Raw genomic sequence first — 21,189 nt, 5'->3', positions numbered from 1 at the left:
TACATTGTGATGTATGGAGCCCTGCTCCCACATTATCTTGTTCTAATTATTTCTATTATGTTCTCTTTATTGATGATTTTTCCAAATATTCATGGTTATTTTCTATGAGATTAAAATTCGACTTTTATGACATCTCTGTTAGTTTTAAAAAGCAAGTTGAAGATCTTTTGTATCACACCATCACCACATTTCGCTCAGACGGTGGTGGCGAATTCATCATATGGCATTACACATGAATATTCTTGTCTCCACACACCAGAACAAAATGGTGTTATGGAGCACAAACACTGCTACATCATCGAAATTGGCTTTGCTATGATGGCCCATGCTCATATGCCTTCTAAATTTTGGTTGGAAGCTTTCACTACAGCCATTTATTTGATTAGCCACATGCCCATACTTCAACATCACACTTGCTCTCCATATCAAGCTTTATTTCACACCCCTCCTGATTATTCACACTTACGAACCTTTGGTTCTCTTTGCTTCCCATGGCTCCGACCTTACAAGACTAACAAATTGGAACTTCGATCGACCCCTGCTGTTTTATAGGCTATAGCCCTAGTCATAAAAGGTATCATTGTATGGATCTCTCATCTGGTCGAGTATTTATTTCTCGTCATGTGGTCTTTGATGAAACTAAGTTTCCTCACTCCCATATCACTCCCACTTATTCTTTACATCTTCCACCTCATAGTCTTGATTTTTTTGGAGTCATTTAAATAGAGCATGCTCATTCTGATCCCTCCACCACTTCACAGGTTGTTCTCACATCCAACAACACCTCCCCGGTGCCTTCTTCATCAACTACCGAACCTATCATGCAGACCTCTGGCCAACCCCTTCCTCCACCTATCGATAATCAACCTATACCTTCTTCTTCCACTCACCCTATGCAAACAAGATCCAAGTCTAGTATTACCAAATGAAAGGCCTTTTTCTATACCCTTCACCCACTTCCGATTGCACTTACCGCCAACCATATCTCCGAACCAACATGTTACTCCCAAGCGGTTAAGGAACCTCAATGGCGTCATGCCATGGATCAAGAATTTACCTCTCTTCAACAGCAACAAAAATGGTGTTTGGTCTCTTATGATCCTACTATGAATGTAGTGGGCTTCAAATTGGTGTTTCGAGTTAAACGAAATCGGTATCGCTCTATTAGTCACTACAAGGCTCGCCTTGTTGCTAAAGGTTTCCATCAACAACCGGGTGTTGACTTTATTGAGACCTTCAGTCCTGTGGTGAAACCTACCATCATTTGAATTATTTTATCTCTTGCGGTCTCTCACAATTGGCCACTTCGACAATTGGGTGTTGAATGTGCATTTTTACATGGTGATTTGCAAGAAACAGTGTTCATGTCCCGGCCTCTGGGTTATGTTGATATGGGCAAACCTAATCATGTCTGTCACATGAAGAAATCCATTTATGGCCTTCGCCAAGCCCTTCGAGCTTGGTATGAAAAGTTTAATTCAAAACTTCATGATTTTGGATTCATAGTCTCCAACTCCGATCCATTATTGTTCATCTTCCACCAAGGGCATATAACCTTATATCTCCTCTTGTACGTTGATGATATCATATTCACTGGCAATAATACTTTAGCATTGTAGCAGTTGATCTCACATCTTGACCATCATTTATGTATGAAGGACCTCAAACCTCTTTCTCATTTTCTTGGTGTTCAAATAACATGTAATTCGGAAGGCATACAACTTAATAAGTCGAAGTATATGATGAATGTTCTAAAGCGTGCAAATATAGATGGATGTAAACCAGTCCCAACGCCTGCTGTATCTCAAAAACTTGGCCATGGTGATGGCCCTCCATTATTGGATCCCACTCTTTATCGGAGTCTTGTTGGAGCGCTGCAGTATATTACTTTGGCACGTCCTGACATTTCCTTTGCCGTCAATCAAGTTTGCTAGTTCCTAAAGTCTCCCATTGAGGATCATCTTGTGGTGGTTAAATGAATTTTGTGTTATTTGAAAGGCACAATCACTCACAATCTTCACTTTTGTCCACGTTAACACTAGCTCACTGCTTATTGCAATGCCGACTGGGTAGGTTTGCCCCATTGATTGAACTCTACCGGTAGGTTCTGTGTTTTTTTTCGATTCTAACCCCATTTTCAAGAGTGCAAAGAAATAGGTCACGGTGACACATTCTTCATCTGAAGCTGAGTATCGGTGTCTAGCTCACACTGCAGTTGAATTAGTTTGGCTATGTTCCTTGTTATGTGAATTGCATTGCCCACTCCTTATGCCACCCGTCATCTAGTGTGATAACGTTTCCGCAATCTCACTCGCCCACAATCCAATTTTCCATTCAAGAACGAAACATGTCACTATCGATTTTCATTATGTCAGGGAACTAGTTTGGCATAAGATTCTCATTGTTCAGTTCATCTCCAGCAAAGATCTAATTGCAGATTTGTTCACAAAAGGTCTAAGTTCTAATTGCATCAGATTTTTGCAGAGCAAGCTTCACGTTCAACCAACCGTGCTCAGCTTGAGGGGGATGATAACATATTGTCCTAAAATCTTTTATGATAATTTCCTCGATTTGAATTTAAAATTCTTTCCTCAATTTGAGGATACTTTCTTTGATTTAAGGAATCAATTTTGCCCTCATCATGTAACTATGTATCTATTTAAACGTATTATATACATCAATAGAAAAACAAGGAAAATCAAAAAAATTCAAAGCTTCTTTTACTTTCTTTAAAGGCCACACAACCCATAGGTGTCAATAACAATAACCAGATGATCCTGAGCAGGACCTTAAAAGGCTCAAGAAAGACAGGGAAGAAACTCTCCTAAGTATGGTGGAGGTATCTCCCGTAAGTTCTTCTCGTATTCCCTCCTCTCTAGGGAAGAAAAAAATTTGAAGGGAACTTGGGGGTTTCTTAAGTGGTGAAGATAGACACCACGTCAACTTCGGCTCGCTATTGTCGGGTAGGCAGGTATAGTAACCTCCCGCGTTCTTATGAGAACACAAGGGGAAGTCTCGGCTTCACTGTACACGTATTTTTGTCACTAGAGTCACACGAAATCATTAATCGGGGTACAAATCGTTCATTCACATCATTGCCTTGTCGTACTTTTGCTTCCATCTAGTTATTGGTATTGACACTTTTGCGCGGTTGTGCGGCTTTTCTCTATTTGGCTGAGGCAAAAGAGTTGATAAGCGCTTCGGGAAAAGTTTGTTTAGCGAATGACCCTATTTGATAAGTGGTCGCACTAGCTACTCGACCGTGGTGATAGACATTACTGAGAAGTAAAAGGAATCTAACTAGCCAAGCCTCTCAACAAAATGCATCGCAGCCACACCAATACCAATACAATGAACCACAATGCCTAAGGCCAATGCCGTCTTCATCCTTATCCTCATCCTCCCCTTTTTCAAATCGATTAAATAGGATCCTCCGGTGTCCTTCTTTTCTTTCGTATCCTATACCACTCTCAAGATGTAACTCTCTTGCAAATCAAGAACATAACAAGCCATCCCAAATAACAATATATTGATAAATCCAAACCCCACCAATACAAAAATTATAGAAAACATCTTGGTTGCAGTGCTATTCGGCATAATACATTGATAAATCTGAACCCCTCCAATATATGATTAAATTGCAGTACTGTGAGAGCTGCAAATTCTTCAAGAGCATCTAAAAGGCAAAGGATAGAATCTACATCTCCATGAGCAAATAAGGATAAGTCATCTGCTAAGCATAGGTCAATGATCCATTGCGTTTTGCAGCTCCAGTGATATCAGAAGGTAGATGCAACAACTTTGGTAGTAGCAATTCTATTTAAAATTTCCATAACTAGGACAAAGAGGTATGGAGAAAGAGGATCACCTTGTCGTAGCTCATTAGTACCGTTATAATAGCCAACCGGTTCGCCATTAAAGTTCACTGAGAACTGCTGGTAAGTGATGCACTCAATTACTAAATCAACCAAGTACTAAGGTGCATTTATAACTTTAAGAACCCCGAAAATTGCATGCTATTTCACCATGTCATAAGCTTTCATGAGACTAATCTTTATTACCACAGGTTTACCTTTACCTCCCTTGAGGTAGTTATGCAATATATCTTGGCATAGTAGGAGATTCTTTGAAATCTGTCATCTTATGATGAAAGCAGTTTGATTGAGGCCGACGATCGAAGGAAGCATGTAGCTTATATGTTCTATAAGAAACTTAGATATGATCTTGTATAGGACATTGAAGCATGAAATAGACCTAAATTCCTTGAAACGGGAAGGATTAGGAACCCTCGGTACATGGGAAATCAATTTGGAGTTTAAAGATTTCAACATTCTTTTTTATAAGAAGAAATCCATGATAGCTTCCTCAATGTCTTGCCCTATGATGGACCAGGCGCTTTTGTAGAATAGACTGTTGAATCCATTTGGACTTACCACTTTGAAATTGTTGAAATCCTTTATGACTTTAAGGATATTTGATCTCTGAAGTGTTGAAAAGATATCAAGCGTATTGAAATTTTCATGAAATAAACAAGCATACCTCTTGTATGGAATAGATGTACAATTGAAATTACTAATAAGGTGCTGATAATGTGATGTAATTGAATTCTTAAGAGCCCCCTCCTTGGTAATAACAGAGCCATCATTGTGTGTGAGATGATTGATTTTGTTCTGGGCACTCTTTCGCATCATGGAGGCGAAGAAAATCTTACTTTTGTTGTCGCCCTCCTTGAGCCAGAGATTTCTAGATTTCTATTTGACCAAAACTTCTTTATGACTGCTAAGAGCAAGAAACTCCTCTAGTTGTGCCCTTTCTTCAGCTTAAGTAATGGGATTATATGTATGAATCACAAGCTCTAGTTGAAGTCGTTGTCGGCTCTTCTTAGCCTTTTGGACCTTTAAGTGTAATTGTCACGCCCTGAACCCCACGAACACGCAACATCCCGCATTGGTCGTTAAGTATGCGACATCTTAGGACTTGTCGCCGACCTCAATGAATCTCTAATGATAAACACAAGCGGAAGCAAACTCGAACTCTCCATACGGCATACAAATAAATGGGATAGTAGAAAGACATTTGATACACATCAACAAACCCCTTTTATAAATACATCGTTAAATATAAATATACAATTACAAGCCTTACTAGAGGCCATTATACGAGAACCACGCACAACAAAAAGGATCGGTGGTTGGTTAGCCTAGCTTCTCTACCAAAAAAGGGTACTCCAAAAGATAGGGGAACTAAACCTATCTTTAATCCCCATGGTTAGCCTATCGTCATAAGGCTCGGGATCCGACTTCTCAAGATCGGTTACGAGATCGATAACTTCTCCGTCAAGGGGATCAATCTCCATGAGATCCCACTCTATTACTTCATTACCGCCATGATGAGGGCCATCGGATTGGGCCGGTCACCTCATCCCCATTATGATAAAATCAGGCCAAAAAGATATGGAGCCTCCAGTGATCTAAGCCCTCATCTACCTATATCGTCGTATAATACCTAATATACACCTTATCCTTACCAACCGGATACTTCGTTTCCATGTGGTCCAAATCCATGGGTACCTCAAAACGTCGAGGAGGACTAGTCATGATCGGGGGTCTAAAATGGTTATAATTCAACAATGAGAATAAATCTCAATAAGTAACTACCTAAGCCTAGCTTAGGCTAACGCATACTTCCGGACTATCCAAACATGCAATACTAACAATCAACATGTCATGAACAATCATAGGCGCCCTTACCTCGCCTTGGCATAAATGGGAGCCTTGCACATTAGAAAACCCCCGCAACATGACAATTATTCCTCGAGCACAACAATATCACATATGGCATAAATGTGTATAATACGCTTAATAATCCAGACATGCTCAACATGAATCTCAAGCACAGCATTCCCCAATGCGTAACACACATCATCGATATCCTGATTATTAACGGCTTCTCGGGTCTGCCAAACCCCCACCGGTCTTCAGGCGTAACCAGGTATTATCCTGCTACGTTGGCAATGGCAACGTCTGGGATCGAACACCCTTCGGCAAGTCGGGTACCAGACGGCATTCCATTTAGGAGCATCGATCGGCCTCCACCATGATCGGCAACATTTAGAACCCCCGCTTGGACGGCATCCAAACTCCCGTCAGGGATCGTCTAGAACTCTCGCCTAGATGGAACGTGTCATGATCATGCACACACTTCAACTATCATTACCAATTCCTATCTTTGCGAATTAGCCGAATGCAAACCAAATCCGTACTCATCCAACAAAGTGTCACGTCTTTCAAATGTAATAATATCGTAGGATAATCATCCAAGAGAGAGAAAACCGAGTACACATGAATCGGGGCAATTTCTGGGCTGATGCACAGCAATAGAATTCCTTTTGAAATAAATAGTAAAATAACTCCAAAAATTTTGAATTTTGGATATGTCATAGAAAACATCTTGATAAACATTTCTTATGAAGAACATGAAATCCAGTTCAAAGTGTAAACACGTATTTTTGTCACTAGAAGTCAGACCAAAATCAGGTCATTCGAACAGACCACTCGGCCCTCAAAATACATCTCATTCGGTACCAAAATCTAGCTAGAAAGCTTCAAAAATTTTATATGTCATAGAAAGACATGTCTTAACAATTTTTGTGAAGGAATTTTGTTGAAAAGAGATCTGAAAAAATTTATAAAAATTTGGAAAGACAAAAGGGTTAGTGAACAAAAATCCAGGGCAGTTTAAATTTGGTGTGAAGATGGACTTTCGAATGACCACAAATGACCTCTAAAAATTCCAAATTTAAAATATGTTATACTTCAAGATGTTAAGAACAACTTTCATGAAGAACACCACTTTAGATTTGGACCATCAAAGTCTCCACAAAAATAGTAAATCACAAAGATACAGCAGTAATAAAACCGAGAATCAACCAACATGAACCATCAAGCAAACCAAGCTCATTCAACAACTAAACCACCTATCAATAGCCCTTAATCAACCCCTACTTCAGCCCTAAACAGCCCCTAAACATGCCATTAGCAACCCATTATCCTAACCAAGGTTTAGGGAGCCACTTGATTAGGGAGCCTAAGCAAGAAATCGAGCAAGAAGGGCGGCGCAATTCATGGTCAAATAGCAGCCAGCTTCGCCGGAGCGACGGCGGTCTCGGCGGAGGGATGGCTGGGACGATGGTGTCTCGACTGGGGTGGCGTCATCTGAAAGAGAGAGGGAAAGAGGGAGAGAGGGGATGGTAGTGGTAGTGTGAGGCGGCGAGGAGTGGTGGTTCACGGCTGAGCAAGGGCTGGTCGGCAATGGTGGTGGTGAGCTTCGGCCGAAGAAGAGGAGAGTGAGGGAGAGAGTGAAGTGAACTTGATCAAATGATAAGAGAGAGAGAAGAGTGAGAGGATGGTGTTTACTAACCCCACTCAAACCCTATGAACCACCCCACTAGGATCCAATGGTCAAAATTCCTTCTTCTTCTCCAACCAAAATCCTAGGGTTCACAATTAATCTCCCAAAATAATTGACCTAAATAACTAATGGCAAATAAATAAATAAACAAGGAGGAGGATAGGGGCAAAGTGGTCAATGTAGTTCGGCCAAGAGGGGAAAGCCATAAAGTTCAAATTGCCCTTCAATGCAACAAATGAATTCAAAATATCTCAGGGGTAAAATGGTCTTTTTCAACTTCAGTCCAAATTTCACTTTTCCGATAATTTCTGAGCTAACAAACAAATGGCCAAGCTTAATGAGACGATGTCCAATAAATTAGTCGTGGAACCTTGAAAGTTTGATACTCAATTTCGAACTGTAATTCATGGCTAAAACCAATCAATCGCGACTTTAGTATATCTCAAATTAACGGGCGGCTTTCAGGAGTTACGCATATCAACCTGTGGTTGACTCAATTATCAAACCATATTTAAGTTTATTCAAGCCATGGCAGCCTCAGTTGTTATGTAATTACGATGGTCAATCACTAGTTTCGATGGACACGATTGTTTGGAATAAGTTTAGGATCGTTCGAAATTCATACAATGGCCAAGCGGAATCACCCGCGATTCAATTGTATAACATTGGCGAGTCGTTCCATAACCATTCTTGGATCGACCTATAGTAGCCCAAAATATTTCCTCATCAATCCTCATGATTGAAGTGTCAATCCATGGTCAAGTTCTTAGGTCCATGTACTTAGTTCCCAGCTGGCCTCCTTAAAGGTTAGTTTTCTCAAGAGTGATCAATTCCAAGTGAAATTTAACTAAAAGTGCATCGAAGATATATTCCTTTCATAAATCCCGAAAATAGGTCAAATTTCAAAATGTCACAGTAATTCACCAAACCGAGTTCTATTCCGGCTCCTAAGTTGTCATTTCAGTGCTTTGAGCTTCTTCACCACTGTGAACATTCGTGATCCTCTAACTTCCTATTGCCAGCAAGTGGCTAGCATAGGCAAATTGATCATGCCCTTGACCGAGTAGGCCAAGGGTCATCTAACTAACACTTAAGCAAATTGATATGTTCCATAAATAATTATTTTTGGTTGGCCACAAGCATTTCATTGTAACACTTACATGTCGATAACTACTTATACAGGGATCTTTCAATGAATGCCCACACTAACGCACATCATTTTTATAATTAACTAGCAAAAGAGCATAGAATAATGTTTCAGAATGTGTAAACATAGAGATGTAATTGAAGATTCGATGAGATACGAAATGTTTAAATAATTTCCTCTCAAAAGATTCAATTAAGACAAAAAGTCACTTAATTTGCTAAGTCAAGATGCAAGTAGTTAATTCATCCATTAGAAAGGCATCCACATACGAATAAAAATCTTTATCATTGCATTACTTAAATCCTAAAACATACCAATTTCATGTTGCATATTTTGTAATAAGGTAATATCATTGATGCTCAATACTCAGCTATTATCAAATAATGTCTTCTTTTCTTTTTCAGCACTAAAAATGATAAACACTTAAAATTCAGAACTTAAATTTTCATGCACTTTTCTTTCAGATTTATTGAAAAGGCCCGTTAGTCAATTTGACTAATCTAATTAGCCTGACTATCCAAAAAGGAGGGGATAATGTTTGAAGAAATACTTCCTTATGCATTGCCTTTAAAAGATTACATACCATTACTTTCTACATATACTATTTGGGTTGGTTTCCATATGAATACTTTTTTTTTCTTTTCACCATATTTTTAGATCTCAGATTCGAACAGTTGATCTCTTCTCTCCCAAAAAAGGGAGACGTTGCGACAATTGCATGTTGAATGCTTCATGCACAATGCTTAATATGTTAGGATTAATTAAAGTTCACTTAATGGTATGTTACAACGATGAATATTGGCATGGAGTATATTTAACTCTATTTAGGTCAACTTTTTTTTTTTTTATTTCATTTGAAAGTAATCAATCTCCTAATATGAGTAGACATTAAAGGTAAATAGTACAAATCTTAGAACCTTTAATTCAAGCAATGACTTCAAGACATACCGTATATTTTGGTATTATAACCTAACCCTACTAATGAAAGGACACCACATATCTCACACTCAATCTTCTATTATAGAATGATATTGAACATTTTCATCTTTTTTCATCATTTTCGTAATTAAATAACCCTAAAATGGTAATGAATTAGGAAAACCTCCGTAAAAGTAATAGCAAAATCTCTTTTAGATAATTTTGATGTCGTGATTTTCAAAAATGACATCTACATACCAAAGGAGGCACCTCGAAATTCTGTATAAATCGGTCGTATCGCCTCTTGCTAACACAATCAAATTTTCTGTCTTTATTTCTTCTCATCCTAAAACATCAAGTATACTGCAATCTGAGGTAAGATTTCTTAAGCTTAATTTCATTTGACATTATCCATGCAATGAAACTTTATGGATTGCACATTTTCTTTGAGTTGCTTTCTCTTATCAATTATGTTGTATAGTGATCAAAAAGATTAGTCTTCTTGTTGTATCAGAGAAGATTGGACCGAGCCATCATCAAAGCAAACGGAGCCTTAAATTAAAATTGCTTCTCATGCATTGCATATAGTTTAATTTTTATAGAAAAAACCCAAAAATAATTATTTCTCATTGCATTTAGAAATCATGTTTAGGCCATGCATACCTTTTTTTTTCACATAACATCTTGTAGATATTGGGAAACTATCGTAATGAAGTAAATGTTTGCTTAATGCATTGAGAATTTCCCTATTTCTAGCAATTTATTTATTGCTTTGATTTATTGAGGATCACATTATTGATTGCACACCCGCATAATCAACCATTGCATGCTTGTAGATTAAGATTAAAATTGTCCAAGACTGCTTGCAAAGTGTTTTTGAAATAAAAAGAAAGGGTACCAAAAAGGCATTAGATTTATTTAGCATAACCAGACCCCCGTATCCATGAATTTCTTGTTAGTTGGGTTTCTAATCGACTCTTAATAAATCAGTGGTGACTCATAATTGAATTGATTTGCATGTTAAATTGATTAAATCAAAATCCAAAAGTTGCGATTGGTATGGGTTTGGGAGAGTTTGCGCTAAGTCTTTGGGCTTAATAATATGTTAGCTTTCCTTTTAGTGGTTCACCTTTTGGGAAGGTTGCAACACTCTCCAATTCTTGGTTCAAAACTCAGCAACCTCACTCCGGCTCCACTTTCATTCTTGCCATCTTTTTAGGTTCTTCTTCCTCCCTTGTTAAGGATTCTTTATGGTTCGTTTATCAATTCAGGATAATAGTCAAGATAGACTAGTAGATTAGCAATAGGGCTCCTCATGATTGGCATTTTCTCTTGCTGCTTGCAATTTTCCTTGTAAACGATAACATGTCGGGTCCATGTCATCATTTTGCTTACCTTGAGATCTCGAGCCCTGTTGTTAATTAGTCAAAGTAGATTATTGAGTCAAAACATCTATAACTCTCTATTTTCTCTGAAGTTGCTTCTATAACTTGAATGCAGGAACTACTAAAAAGATCAATACTCCCATAGTCAACACACTCAACCATGTCCACTTTCAAAGTACACCCCGCGATTATCTTCTTCTTATTCCTCTTGCTCTCGCCCAAACTCATCCCCGCCAAAAACCCCCACAGCCAACTCCAAGTCACTCACTCCAATTGCCGAAGCGCTCCCTGCCCGGACCTCTGTGTCTCCACTCTCGCTGCCTTACCGGGCCTCGCCTCCATGTCCCTCCCAGAGATCATATCTGCCACACTCCACAACTCCGCCTCCAAAGTGAGAGCTGCCTCCACGCATTGCACAGTCATGAAGAACCATTTCCTTGAGAAGCTTAGCATGCTCGAATGGCAAGCCCTGGACATCTGCCTTGAGCTATTTCATGACATCCTCGACGACTTTGACCGTGCCCTCTTGTACCTTGAGGGCTCGAAAGTCACTAGACGCCACTATTATGACCTTCAGTCCCTCCTTAGCGGAGTGATGACCAATGTTTACACGTGCACTGATGAGTTCGATCCCCGCACAGATAATCTGAATCTCGGAGACAGCATGAAGGATAAGCTTGCGAACGTCTCACACCATGTAAGCAATTCAATATTCCTCCTGACAAAGATGCGCGGCATCAATAATTCTTCTGGACACGGTATGAGAGGGCGGTTCCCAGCGTGGATGTATTCAGAAGATAGCCTATTGATGCAAACCCCGACGGATGTGACAAATTTCGATCTTGTGGTGGCGAAGGATGGATCTGGTAATTTCACCTCCATCAATGATGCTGTGGCCGCCGCTCCGGACAAGAGCGAGACCAGGTATTTTTGTAAGTTTTGCACATTTGGCTGATCTTATTAGTATTGTTTCTTCAAATTTCGTTCTTGGTGTAACAACTAGGGCTAATAGTAACTTTTAGTGGTGCTGTGTTCTTGAGGATTAGTGGACTAGTACACACGTTGCATAAACTTGAAATCGAAAGCAGAAGATAAACCGTTTGAATGCTTGAAGAAATATTGTATAATGTGCAGCTGTCTATGGCTTATAGCTATTTTTATTTTTATTTCTTAAGTACTTTATCTTAGTTTAAAAGGAAATACCTTTAAACGTCATTAATGGGAATTGTCTTTCAACAATCGTTATGAAATACTTTGGTCGAATTTTTGTCAGCTTATATAGACAACCATTGTGTCCTAGTTCATTTAGATGTTAATAGTTATACTTTCATTGCATGGATAGTGTTCCATTTTATTAATAAATCTAAGTTAACTATAAAAGCATAGGACTTTGACAACATCAACAATCAATTATTTGTATATGTCTATTTTGTAAAATTGAAAACACTATAAAATGGATTATTCTCCCACTTTCTGATACAACCGAGGGGTTTGCCGATTGCCGCTACGAATATAAGTAATACTTTGTCCATTCGAAATGAGAAGAGTGGAATGGAATTGAAACTTATTCATCTTCATTTTGGTGTTTGCAAGTTTTAATAAAAAGGAATGGATATAGCGGTATTTACTACTTGGGATGAAAAGGCTTTGATACTATGTTTTCATTAATGTAGGGAGAGGTGTGTATAAATAAGAAGGAATGAGTATGCCTACATAAAAAAGAAAACTCCATAAATGGAAGACTATTTGTGACAAGAAAACAACTAACTCAAGAAATATGAAATAGTATTTTTTTTTGTCCATCCTACTCTAACTCTCATCTCATTCTCAAACTTTTTGTCCTGCCTCTTGCAAGACGTAGGAGTCGAAACCTACACCTGCAACTAAACGTCCCTAGCCCCTTGAGAATGTGGGGATTTGAACCCCTCATCTCCCCTTTCCCAAGTAGTTCTCTCGTTAAGATTTTTCGCTTACATTTCATTGGCAACTTTGAAAACGAATTCCTATTAATCTCTTGTTAAGGTAATATTTTTATTATGTTTCAAATTCTGAAAACCTCACCTTCCTCGTTTACCAATTTTCTTGTTTTGTACAGGTTTGTCATCTACATCAAAGAGGGGGAGTATTTCGAGTATGTCACGGTGAACAAAAAAAAGACCAACCTCATGTTCGTAGGCGACGGGATCGGGAAGACGTTGATCAAAGGCGATCGGAACTACGTTGATGGTTGGACCACTTACTGGTCGGCCACCGTCGGTGAGTTCTTGAAACTCAATTTCTAATCAAATAGAAATACAAATTGCTCTACTTACCAATCGGCGATCGTTTGTTCTTTTGCAAGTAATTTTATGAATCTACTCGTTGTTTGTATGTCTCTTGCGCTCACTATGTTTCTTGTTGTTTTTTTGTACCATTTAGAAAGTCATCCCCTCCGCTTACATTCTTATCATATAGTAATAAGACCTAAGGGTGTTTATTTTATTAATATACCATTTTTCGATACTAAGGTGTTTCTTATACTTTGGAACATATATTTGTATATACACTGATTTTCATTTTTCCAAAACTGAAGAGAAAAACCACTCTAAAATATGAAATCGTTATGGATTATGCAATTCCTACCTTATTATTGAACTTCTTATCGGCAAATAACATTTAATATCATTTCGCATTCGCACCTAAAACGGAAAAAAAATCGAGAACATATCAATGTGAGTGGATGACTCCATACTAAAAAAATTATCATGTACTTAATAATAGTGGTCTCCAATTCAAAATCGAAATCTATTACATGTTTTTTAAAATACGTCCACACCTCAAATTTATCAAATCTCACCATTTTTCAAGTTCAAAAGATTTTCATTTCTTTGCATGTACTTTGAAGTTATAGCGGCTGGATTAAAATTTTACTTTGCACTGGATAGGGCATATACTTGCGAAATGGATGCACTTAAAAAGGATAAAATGTTAAAACCATTAGGGTTGCCCTAGTGGCTACCATTCTCACATGGAAAGAGGGAGGTGAGGAGTTCGAATGTCCACCTTCTCATAAGAGGTTGGGGGTGGGAACGTTTAGTTTCAGGTGTGGGGTTCGACTCCCACGTTCTGCAAGGAAGCAGGGAAAAACTGAGTTGAAAGTTACGGTAGGACAAGACCAAAAAAAAAATTTGTTAAGGTTTCGGTTTTATAGTTATATGAGAAATATTGATAGCTTTTATAATTCTCAGCCCATTTCAGTGAGAAATTAATACCCGGTGGCAAAATATTAGAAAGGGTGATCTTAGATTACTGTTATGCTAGCTGCTCTCAATTGTGTTAACCTACTCGGTTCAATTGCCAAAAGGATATGTAATTAAGTCAATAATATTTAATGTCATTTCCTCTCTCTGCAGGTATTGATGGTGATGGATTTCTCGCTAAGGGGATCACCTTTGAGAATTTTGCGGGGCCGGAGAAACATCAGGCAGTGGCTTTTAGGAGCAGGTCGGACAAGTCAGCGCTCTTCCAGTGTAGTTTCTTGGGGTACCAAGACACGTTGTACGTGCACAGTCATCGCCAGTTTTATCGAGACTGCGATGTATATGGCACTATCGATTTTATGTTTGGAGATGCGGCGGTGGTTTTCCAGGATTGCAACTTGTATGTGCGCAAACCAGAGCGATGGAAGAGTGTGTTCACTGCCCAGGGCAGAGAAAATCCACTCGGGTATACCGGGATGTCGTTCCTTGGCTGCAACTTCACAGCCGCACCAGACCTTGCCCCTGTACAGTCATCGTACAAGTCATTTCTTGGCCGTCCATGGAAAGAGTTCTCGAGGACAGTGATCATGGAGTCATATATTGGCGACCTGGTTGCCTCAGCTGGGTGGTTGGAGTCCAACGGCTCATATGGGTTGAACACGCTCTTCTATGGGGAGTACCGGAACAGAGGCCCGGGTTCAGACACGAGTGGCCGAGTGAAATGGCCTGGGTACAGAGTTATTAGCAACTCGACAGAGGCAAGTCAGTTCACTGTCGGGTCTTTCATTCAAGGTAGCCAGTGGCTCAACGACACCGGTTTTCCTTATTATCCGGGTTTGAATTAGAGAGGAGTCAAAATTTAAAATGTCTTGACCAAAAAAAAAAAAATTAAAATGTAAATAAGAATGCAAAGGAGAATATCCCAAGAGAATTGTTCAGCCGAATGAGAAAACTAAGAAAAATCCGACAACACCCCAATCAACTCGAGGCTGATTCAGTCACTTTAGTTTCATTACTTGAGTTAGGCTGTCTGCATCACGATGATACTTGCCATATTGGATTGGCAAATAAATTGTAGAAAAATAAATCACGTGAAATTAGTTATTAAGCATAGAAAACTATCAATTTCTTTTTCTTTTTTTGTATTTCCACAAAAAGAGTCGATACTTCATATTTAACAGGATTAATACCGTGAAAAATCCAAAACTGATATGCCTACGACAAATTTACCTTCTATTAGTTCCGTTAAATTTTACCATCAAATTGTTGAACTAGATGACACGTGGTATTGTTGACATCTAATTTTTAGTCCATTTTTGTCATATTTTCAAAAATTTCAAAATTAGGTCTAGGAATCTTGGCCAAGCCTAGAAACCTATTTCTAAACCAAAATTTTTTTTTTTAACATTTTTCTGCATTTTTTCTTAATTTCTTTTAGTCAAAATAGGCAAGAAAATCAAGAAAAATAGTAAATGGAATCAGAAAATTCCATAAAAATAGTCATTAATTTTATTTTAAATCCAATTTCATAAATACGCTGTCAATTTAGAAAATCTCAATCGGGTATATGTTTTTCCCAAAATTGGGCAAAATTAAACCCAAATTGAACCAAAAATTAAATTAAATTTTTTCTAAACATTTTTAAGTCATAGTGTCTTCACAACAATTGATTCTGGGACCTTGAATTGTACAATAGCTGGTCCAATTGCACAATTTGACATAAAAATAAAAAATCCCCCAAAATTTGATTGAAAATTAAAAATTTTGAACCCAAATTGGGAATCGTGCCCAAAATGAAATTGTCGAAATATGAGACTATCATTTCTAGGGTTAATCAGGGGTGGGTAATTCAATTTTGGCATCAATTTTGCCTAATCAGGTCATTAGAACATTAAATTGAACAAAACCCTATTAATCCGAGCACAAAAATGAGAAAATTTTGGGCTCAATTACAATAAAAATTGGGGAAAATCATATCTTTGGGTTCGGAATATGATGGGAAATCCAATTTTGGGGTTTAATTTGAAAAAAATCGGTTGAAATTGAGTCCAATTTGAATATTTGGTCAAAATCGGAATTGCCGGGTTGGGCAGGTCAACCTGACTCGACCCGAACAGCTCATCTTCCCTACTCGACTTGTCCAATGTACAAAAAAACCCAAGAAAACCAGCACGTGCCCGCAACTTCATTGACTTACCCCGATCAAATTAGCACGTTTTAATCGATTTGGCCAGCTGGAAAACTTCCAGCTGGCACCGATTAACAACCCCAACCGATCGGAGGTCGGCTCCAACGGATTTTGAGCGGGAAATCAATCAACAAAAAACAAGAAAAACTGACCGGAGGGGGACGGAAGGTGTTCGAGAGATTAACGAAGAGAGAGGGAACGAACCAGAGAACAGGAGCGAGAGGAAAAAGCGTGAGAGGTGTGTAGAGGATCCCGGAATCGAGTGTTCTACGTTTCCTCCGACGAGGAAACGCCGGCAAATCGGTTCGGGGCGTAATCTTCCACACCTGAGTAACCAGTGAAGGTGTGATCGTCGTGGCCTGAAAACGATCCTCGATTGGTGTATCCAAAGCCTCTCCGATGAAGCTGAAGCCTCTAGCATGAAGTTCAAGTGTCAGTAAACAGGTACACGGCATTTGATCAACTCAGAAAGTTCTCCTGATCCTCCAACTAAGCAGGTAAAGTTCAATCTTCAATTTTGTTTTTCCAGAATTCCCGAAAGTGACTTTGAGCTAAACCTTGCTGATCATGCGTTTTCTTTGCGAATATGGGTTTGCTAATGCTTGTAAAGAGTTTCTAATCACATTTTCCATTGCATGATTACATTTTGGGGCGATTAAAATTGCATTTGATCAAGTCGGCCGCCATTGAAACCCCTCGCCGGAGCTCGGAGGTTCTCGCCAGAGCTTCCTTTCGGCCGTAGGCCGTCCAAGTTAGACTCCCTAGACTCTCTTTGTCGATTTTGTATTGATTGGGATCGATCTAGATGGCTAGGGCGATCAAGATCGAGATTTGTATTCTAGAAACCATGCTTGAACAGTTTACAAGTTAGGGCTTTTGGACCGATTTTTCGCCGGCCGGCGAACGTCCGGCGGCAACCTAATTAAGCTAGATTGATATTAGAACATGTGAACTCGACGACGGTGCAAGTGGAACAGCGAGATAGTCGCCGGAAGGTCGCTGTAGGTGAGCCCGAACCGGTGGCCTCAAAAACATTAAATACAAATCCATGCACACCACCCGTTCATAAAAATGTCCCAATGAACCTAAGGCAAAACGGCGCCGTTTTGGCATGCCGTGCCCACTGGAGGGGGTGACCAGCAACCGGCGCCAGCGACATCCGGTTCGGCTCAGCCAAACCGGGTCGAACCAGTCCGGTCCGATTCGTTTTGCCGGCGGGAAAATTCGAAAAAAAACAAAAAATCAAAATCAAAATCAAATAAAAATTAGGAAAATAGAAAATCATAAAATCATAAAATAATAAAAAAATCATAAAAATCATAAAAAAAAAATTAGAATTTTTTAGAAAATTTGAAAATTTACTGAAAATTCATAAATATTCAAAAAATTTTAGAAAGTTCTTAAAAATCCAAAAAATTCGGAAAATGCAAATAAAAAATATGAAAATTTTGGAAAATCAATAAAAAATTGAAAAATTGGAAAATTCGTAAAAATTTCCAGAAAATCATAAAAAATTAGTTCCCGGTTTAAAAATTTTTCCGAAAAAAAAATCAAAATTTTCAAAATATTAAAAAAATTTGAAAATTCACAGAAAGGTCCAATATCATCGTGGCCAGCCATAAAAAGTGAAATTTGAATTTTTGAAAATGACCAAATGGCATTTAAAAAAAATCAAAAATCAAAAAATTTGAAAATCCACAGAATAATTCAAAATCATTGTGGCCAATTAAAAAAGTGAAATTGGAATTTTCGGAAATGCCTAAGTAGCATTTTTGGAAAAATTCCAAATTTAAAGGGTTAAAACCTCAAAAAAAACCCTAAACCCAAAAATGCACCACTAAATGAACAAGCTATTAGAGCTCTAGGTGTAACATCTCGAATTTCGACTCATTTCCGGGATCAATAATATTGATATTATTCTTCATTTAATTTTAGTAAGTCTCGCCCGAAATTGAGCTCTCTCGGGATACTGACCGATAGGGAATGGCAAATTAGGAAACAGTACGTGGACCAGGGACCCGATCGCGAATCGGGCATCGATACCGAGAAACGACGAGAAAATATTTTGGGCCAACATGGGCGATCCTAGGAGGGTGATGGATTTAGTTTGGCCGATGACGCACGATCAGATCGCGGGTGATTCCGCAAGACCGAGAGTGCGCGTGGCAAGCAAATCCCAAACTTAAACCGAACGATCGCGATCTCCGGAACTAGTGATAATTCCTCACGTTCTCCCGGTAATCAAGACCGTCACGGATCGAGTAACCTTAGGTCGTTACACGTAACCCCTAAACAGCCGCCCGTCAGTGAGAGACCCTAAAATTGAAAATTGCGTGAGTTTTGGTCACAAAATTGGACCCGGACTTCGATGTTGATTTTCGAGGGCTTGTAAGACTATTTTTGCAAATCCGACGTCATATTATGTTGGCCACACACATTTGGGGTTGGTACGGTCCAAAAATGGAATTTCGACCCGAGACCGGAAAAATGACCGTTTTGCCCATGGCCTATTTTGGGCTCCGAATTTTTGGAATAATTTGGGGAAATTAATATTTGGTTTTCAGCTTAATTATTGGACCAATTGACCAAAGTGCCCCTCAATTATTGGATGAGGATGAATGTGGGCCAAGTCTTCAAGGGCAAAATTGGAATTTTGGAAAGTTGGTCAAAGTATTTATTGCATTTGTCTCTCTCTCTTCATTGTCTTACCCAACAAGCCAAACCATTTTCTCTCTCCTCTCTCTTCCCCTCCATCCCGCCAGTTTCTCTCTCTCTCTTTCTCTCTCTCCCCGTAGCACGCCGCTGCCGGAGGAGCGCCGCCGCCAGAGGAGCACCGCCGGCCGCCGTTCGCCGCCGTGCCACCGCCCGAGTCACCTCCGACCGTCTCACCACCACCGTCCCATCTCTCCTCTCTCTCTCTCCTGTTTGGTGAGGACGCCGAACCAGCCAAGCCGAGAGTCGCCGGCGTGAAGGACTCGCCGGACCGCCGTCCGCCCAAGCCGGCCACCGCCTCGCCGTCCGACCGCCACCCTCACCCCTCTCTCTCTCTTCCCTTGCGACCAACACCACCAGCCTCACCTGCCCTGTTTCGCCGCCGTTCGGTCCAGCCAAGGTCCGCCGGACCGCCGCCCAACTGCCGCCACCGTGGACGCCACCGGGACGCTGCCGTCGATTCCACCGTACGTTTGCAATTGGCCGCTCGTTCCCCATCGGTTTAGTGCTGGTTGGAGCTTAATTGGAGTGAGTATAAACTCCTAAACCTTAATTAGGACTAATTTTGCCTCTCTAGATAGGTTTAGATGATTTTATGGGTTAATTAGGATGGTTTTAGGGGCAATTAGTGGCTGATCATGATGTGGTGGAATCGGGACTAATTGAGGAGTGTAATAAGACAATTTAATGTTGAATGATTGCTCTTGATGGCCGGATTAGTGGTTGTCCAAGTTGAGGATTAATTGGACAATATGTGGTTTAAATTGCAATTTCTCGAGTATGCCACGTTTAGATGATTTATTGGCTGTTCTGTGGTGGAATTAGTGACTTAGTGTGCTGATTTGGAAGGAAAATGATGGCCAAGAGGGGCCGAAATAATGGCTGTCCATGGTGGACTTGATCGGATTGAATTAGATGAAATTTGAGGTTGAATCGTGTTATTGCCGAGCATGTCTAGATTGACTCATTAGTGACTGAATTGTGCTTGGTTGTGTGAATTGGATGATGCCATGTCGGGAGCCTAGAGTGGCCGAGTATGACTAAGAATGGCGGACTTTGATTGTGCAAGTTTGTGTGCACTAATGTTGTGAATTGTGTGCCATGCTGATTTGTGTTTAATTGAAATTGGGCATGCCGATGAAATGATGATTGATTATGTTACGACACAATTGAACATGTTGGCATTATTGATGTGCATACCCGTGATTGAAATTGGTGCTCATTATGCATCGTGTGATCACCCTAGTGCGGGAATTGGCATGGCCACGCATTTCGTGTGCTGACAATGGGCATGAGACGATAATTGTGCGAGTGTGCAAGCATGGCATGCACGTGTGATCACTAAGGGCCTTCGAGTTGTTTTATAACTGTTGGCCTTCGGGTCGTGCCGTCCTAAAGCGTTTACGCGGGACGATGCCCGGTTCGTCCAGAAGAGGAGATCGGTGTTGCGCCTGAGGCATTTTACGCGGGCTAGAGACACTGGGCCATATGTGCTTCAGCGCGGGCCGCGAAGTATTGTGGGCCTTCGGGTCGTGACCTTCGGGTCAGAATATTATTGGCCTTCGGGTTGTGGCCTTCGGGTCGATTTATAACTGAAAATGAGCCACATGCCAGAGTGCATTGTTTGAGGTGATTCATGAGCATGGCAATTGTGTGCCAGAGTATGTGGTTAATGTGCGTGCCGGTGATTCGTGTGTGAGACAGGCACTTTTAAGCATGAGCATGCGTATGGCATACGTATGACCAGTGTGTCGCGTATGTGCCGTGATTTATATTAGATGCCTAAGGTGCAGGGTCGATTGTATTCTTGATCTGGGGCCGAGAGCCTAGGTCATTCGTTAGTTGAATATTGTTGTTGTGTGTTTGTTTGTCTGTCAGGAGGTGCATGTTAGCCTAGTTTCGATTTAGAGGTTTTTACTTACTGAGATTTGTCTCATAGTTGTTTAAAACCCATCTTTTCAGAACCCCAGCTTTGAGGATGGCAGGTGTGCCGATTCGTTTTGGGAAAAGCCTGGCTAGATATGGTGTTTGATCGCTGAGCCTCATACCCTCTTTTGATTGGTGGTTGTTGAACCGTTTTGACTTTTATAAATGTATCTGGTGTAAACATGAATATTGTAAATATTTTAATAGTAATGAAAATGTATATGTTTTTAATCTGATGGATTTTCGTTCTGTGCTATCCTTGGT

General features: G+C 39.9%; 1 protein-coding gene across 1 annotated transcript; it reads left to right on the top strand.

Annotated features, from left to right (window-relative positions):
• Positions 1-11,020: 11,020 nt before the first annotated feature.
• Positions 11,021-14,944, top strand: LOC115693100 (pectinesterase-like). Its single transcript, XM_056302516.1, has 3 exons — positions 11,021-11,784; positions 12,956-13,116; positions 14,253-14,944. Exons 1-3 carry the CDS (start codon positions 11,021-11,023, stop codon positions 14,942-14,944), a joined length of 1,617 nt encoding a protein of 538 aa, XP_056158491.1.
• The last annotated feature ends 6,245 nt before the right edge of the window (positions 14,945-21,189 follow it).

Source organism: Syzygium oleosum, unplaced genomic scaffold (genome assembly GCF_021117445.2).
Source record: "Syzygium oleosum isolate NSW1041296 unplaced genomic scaffold, Sole_v2.1 Sole_v2.24, whole genome shotgun sequence".
Classification (NCBI taxonomy): domain Eukaryota; kingdom Viridiplantae; phylum Streptophyta; class Magnoliopsida; order Myrtales; family Myrtaceae; genus Syzygium; species Syzygium oleosum.
This window is presented reverse-complemented; position numbering and strand designations above follow the sequence as displayed.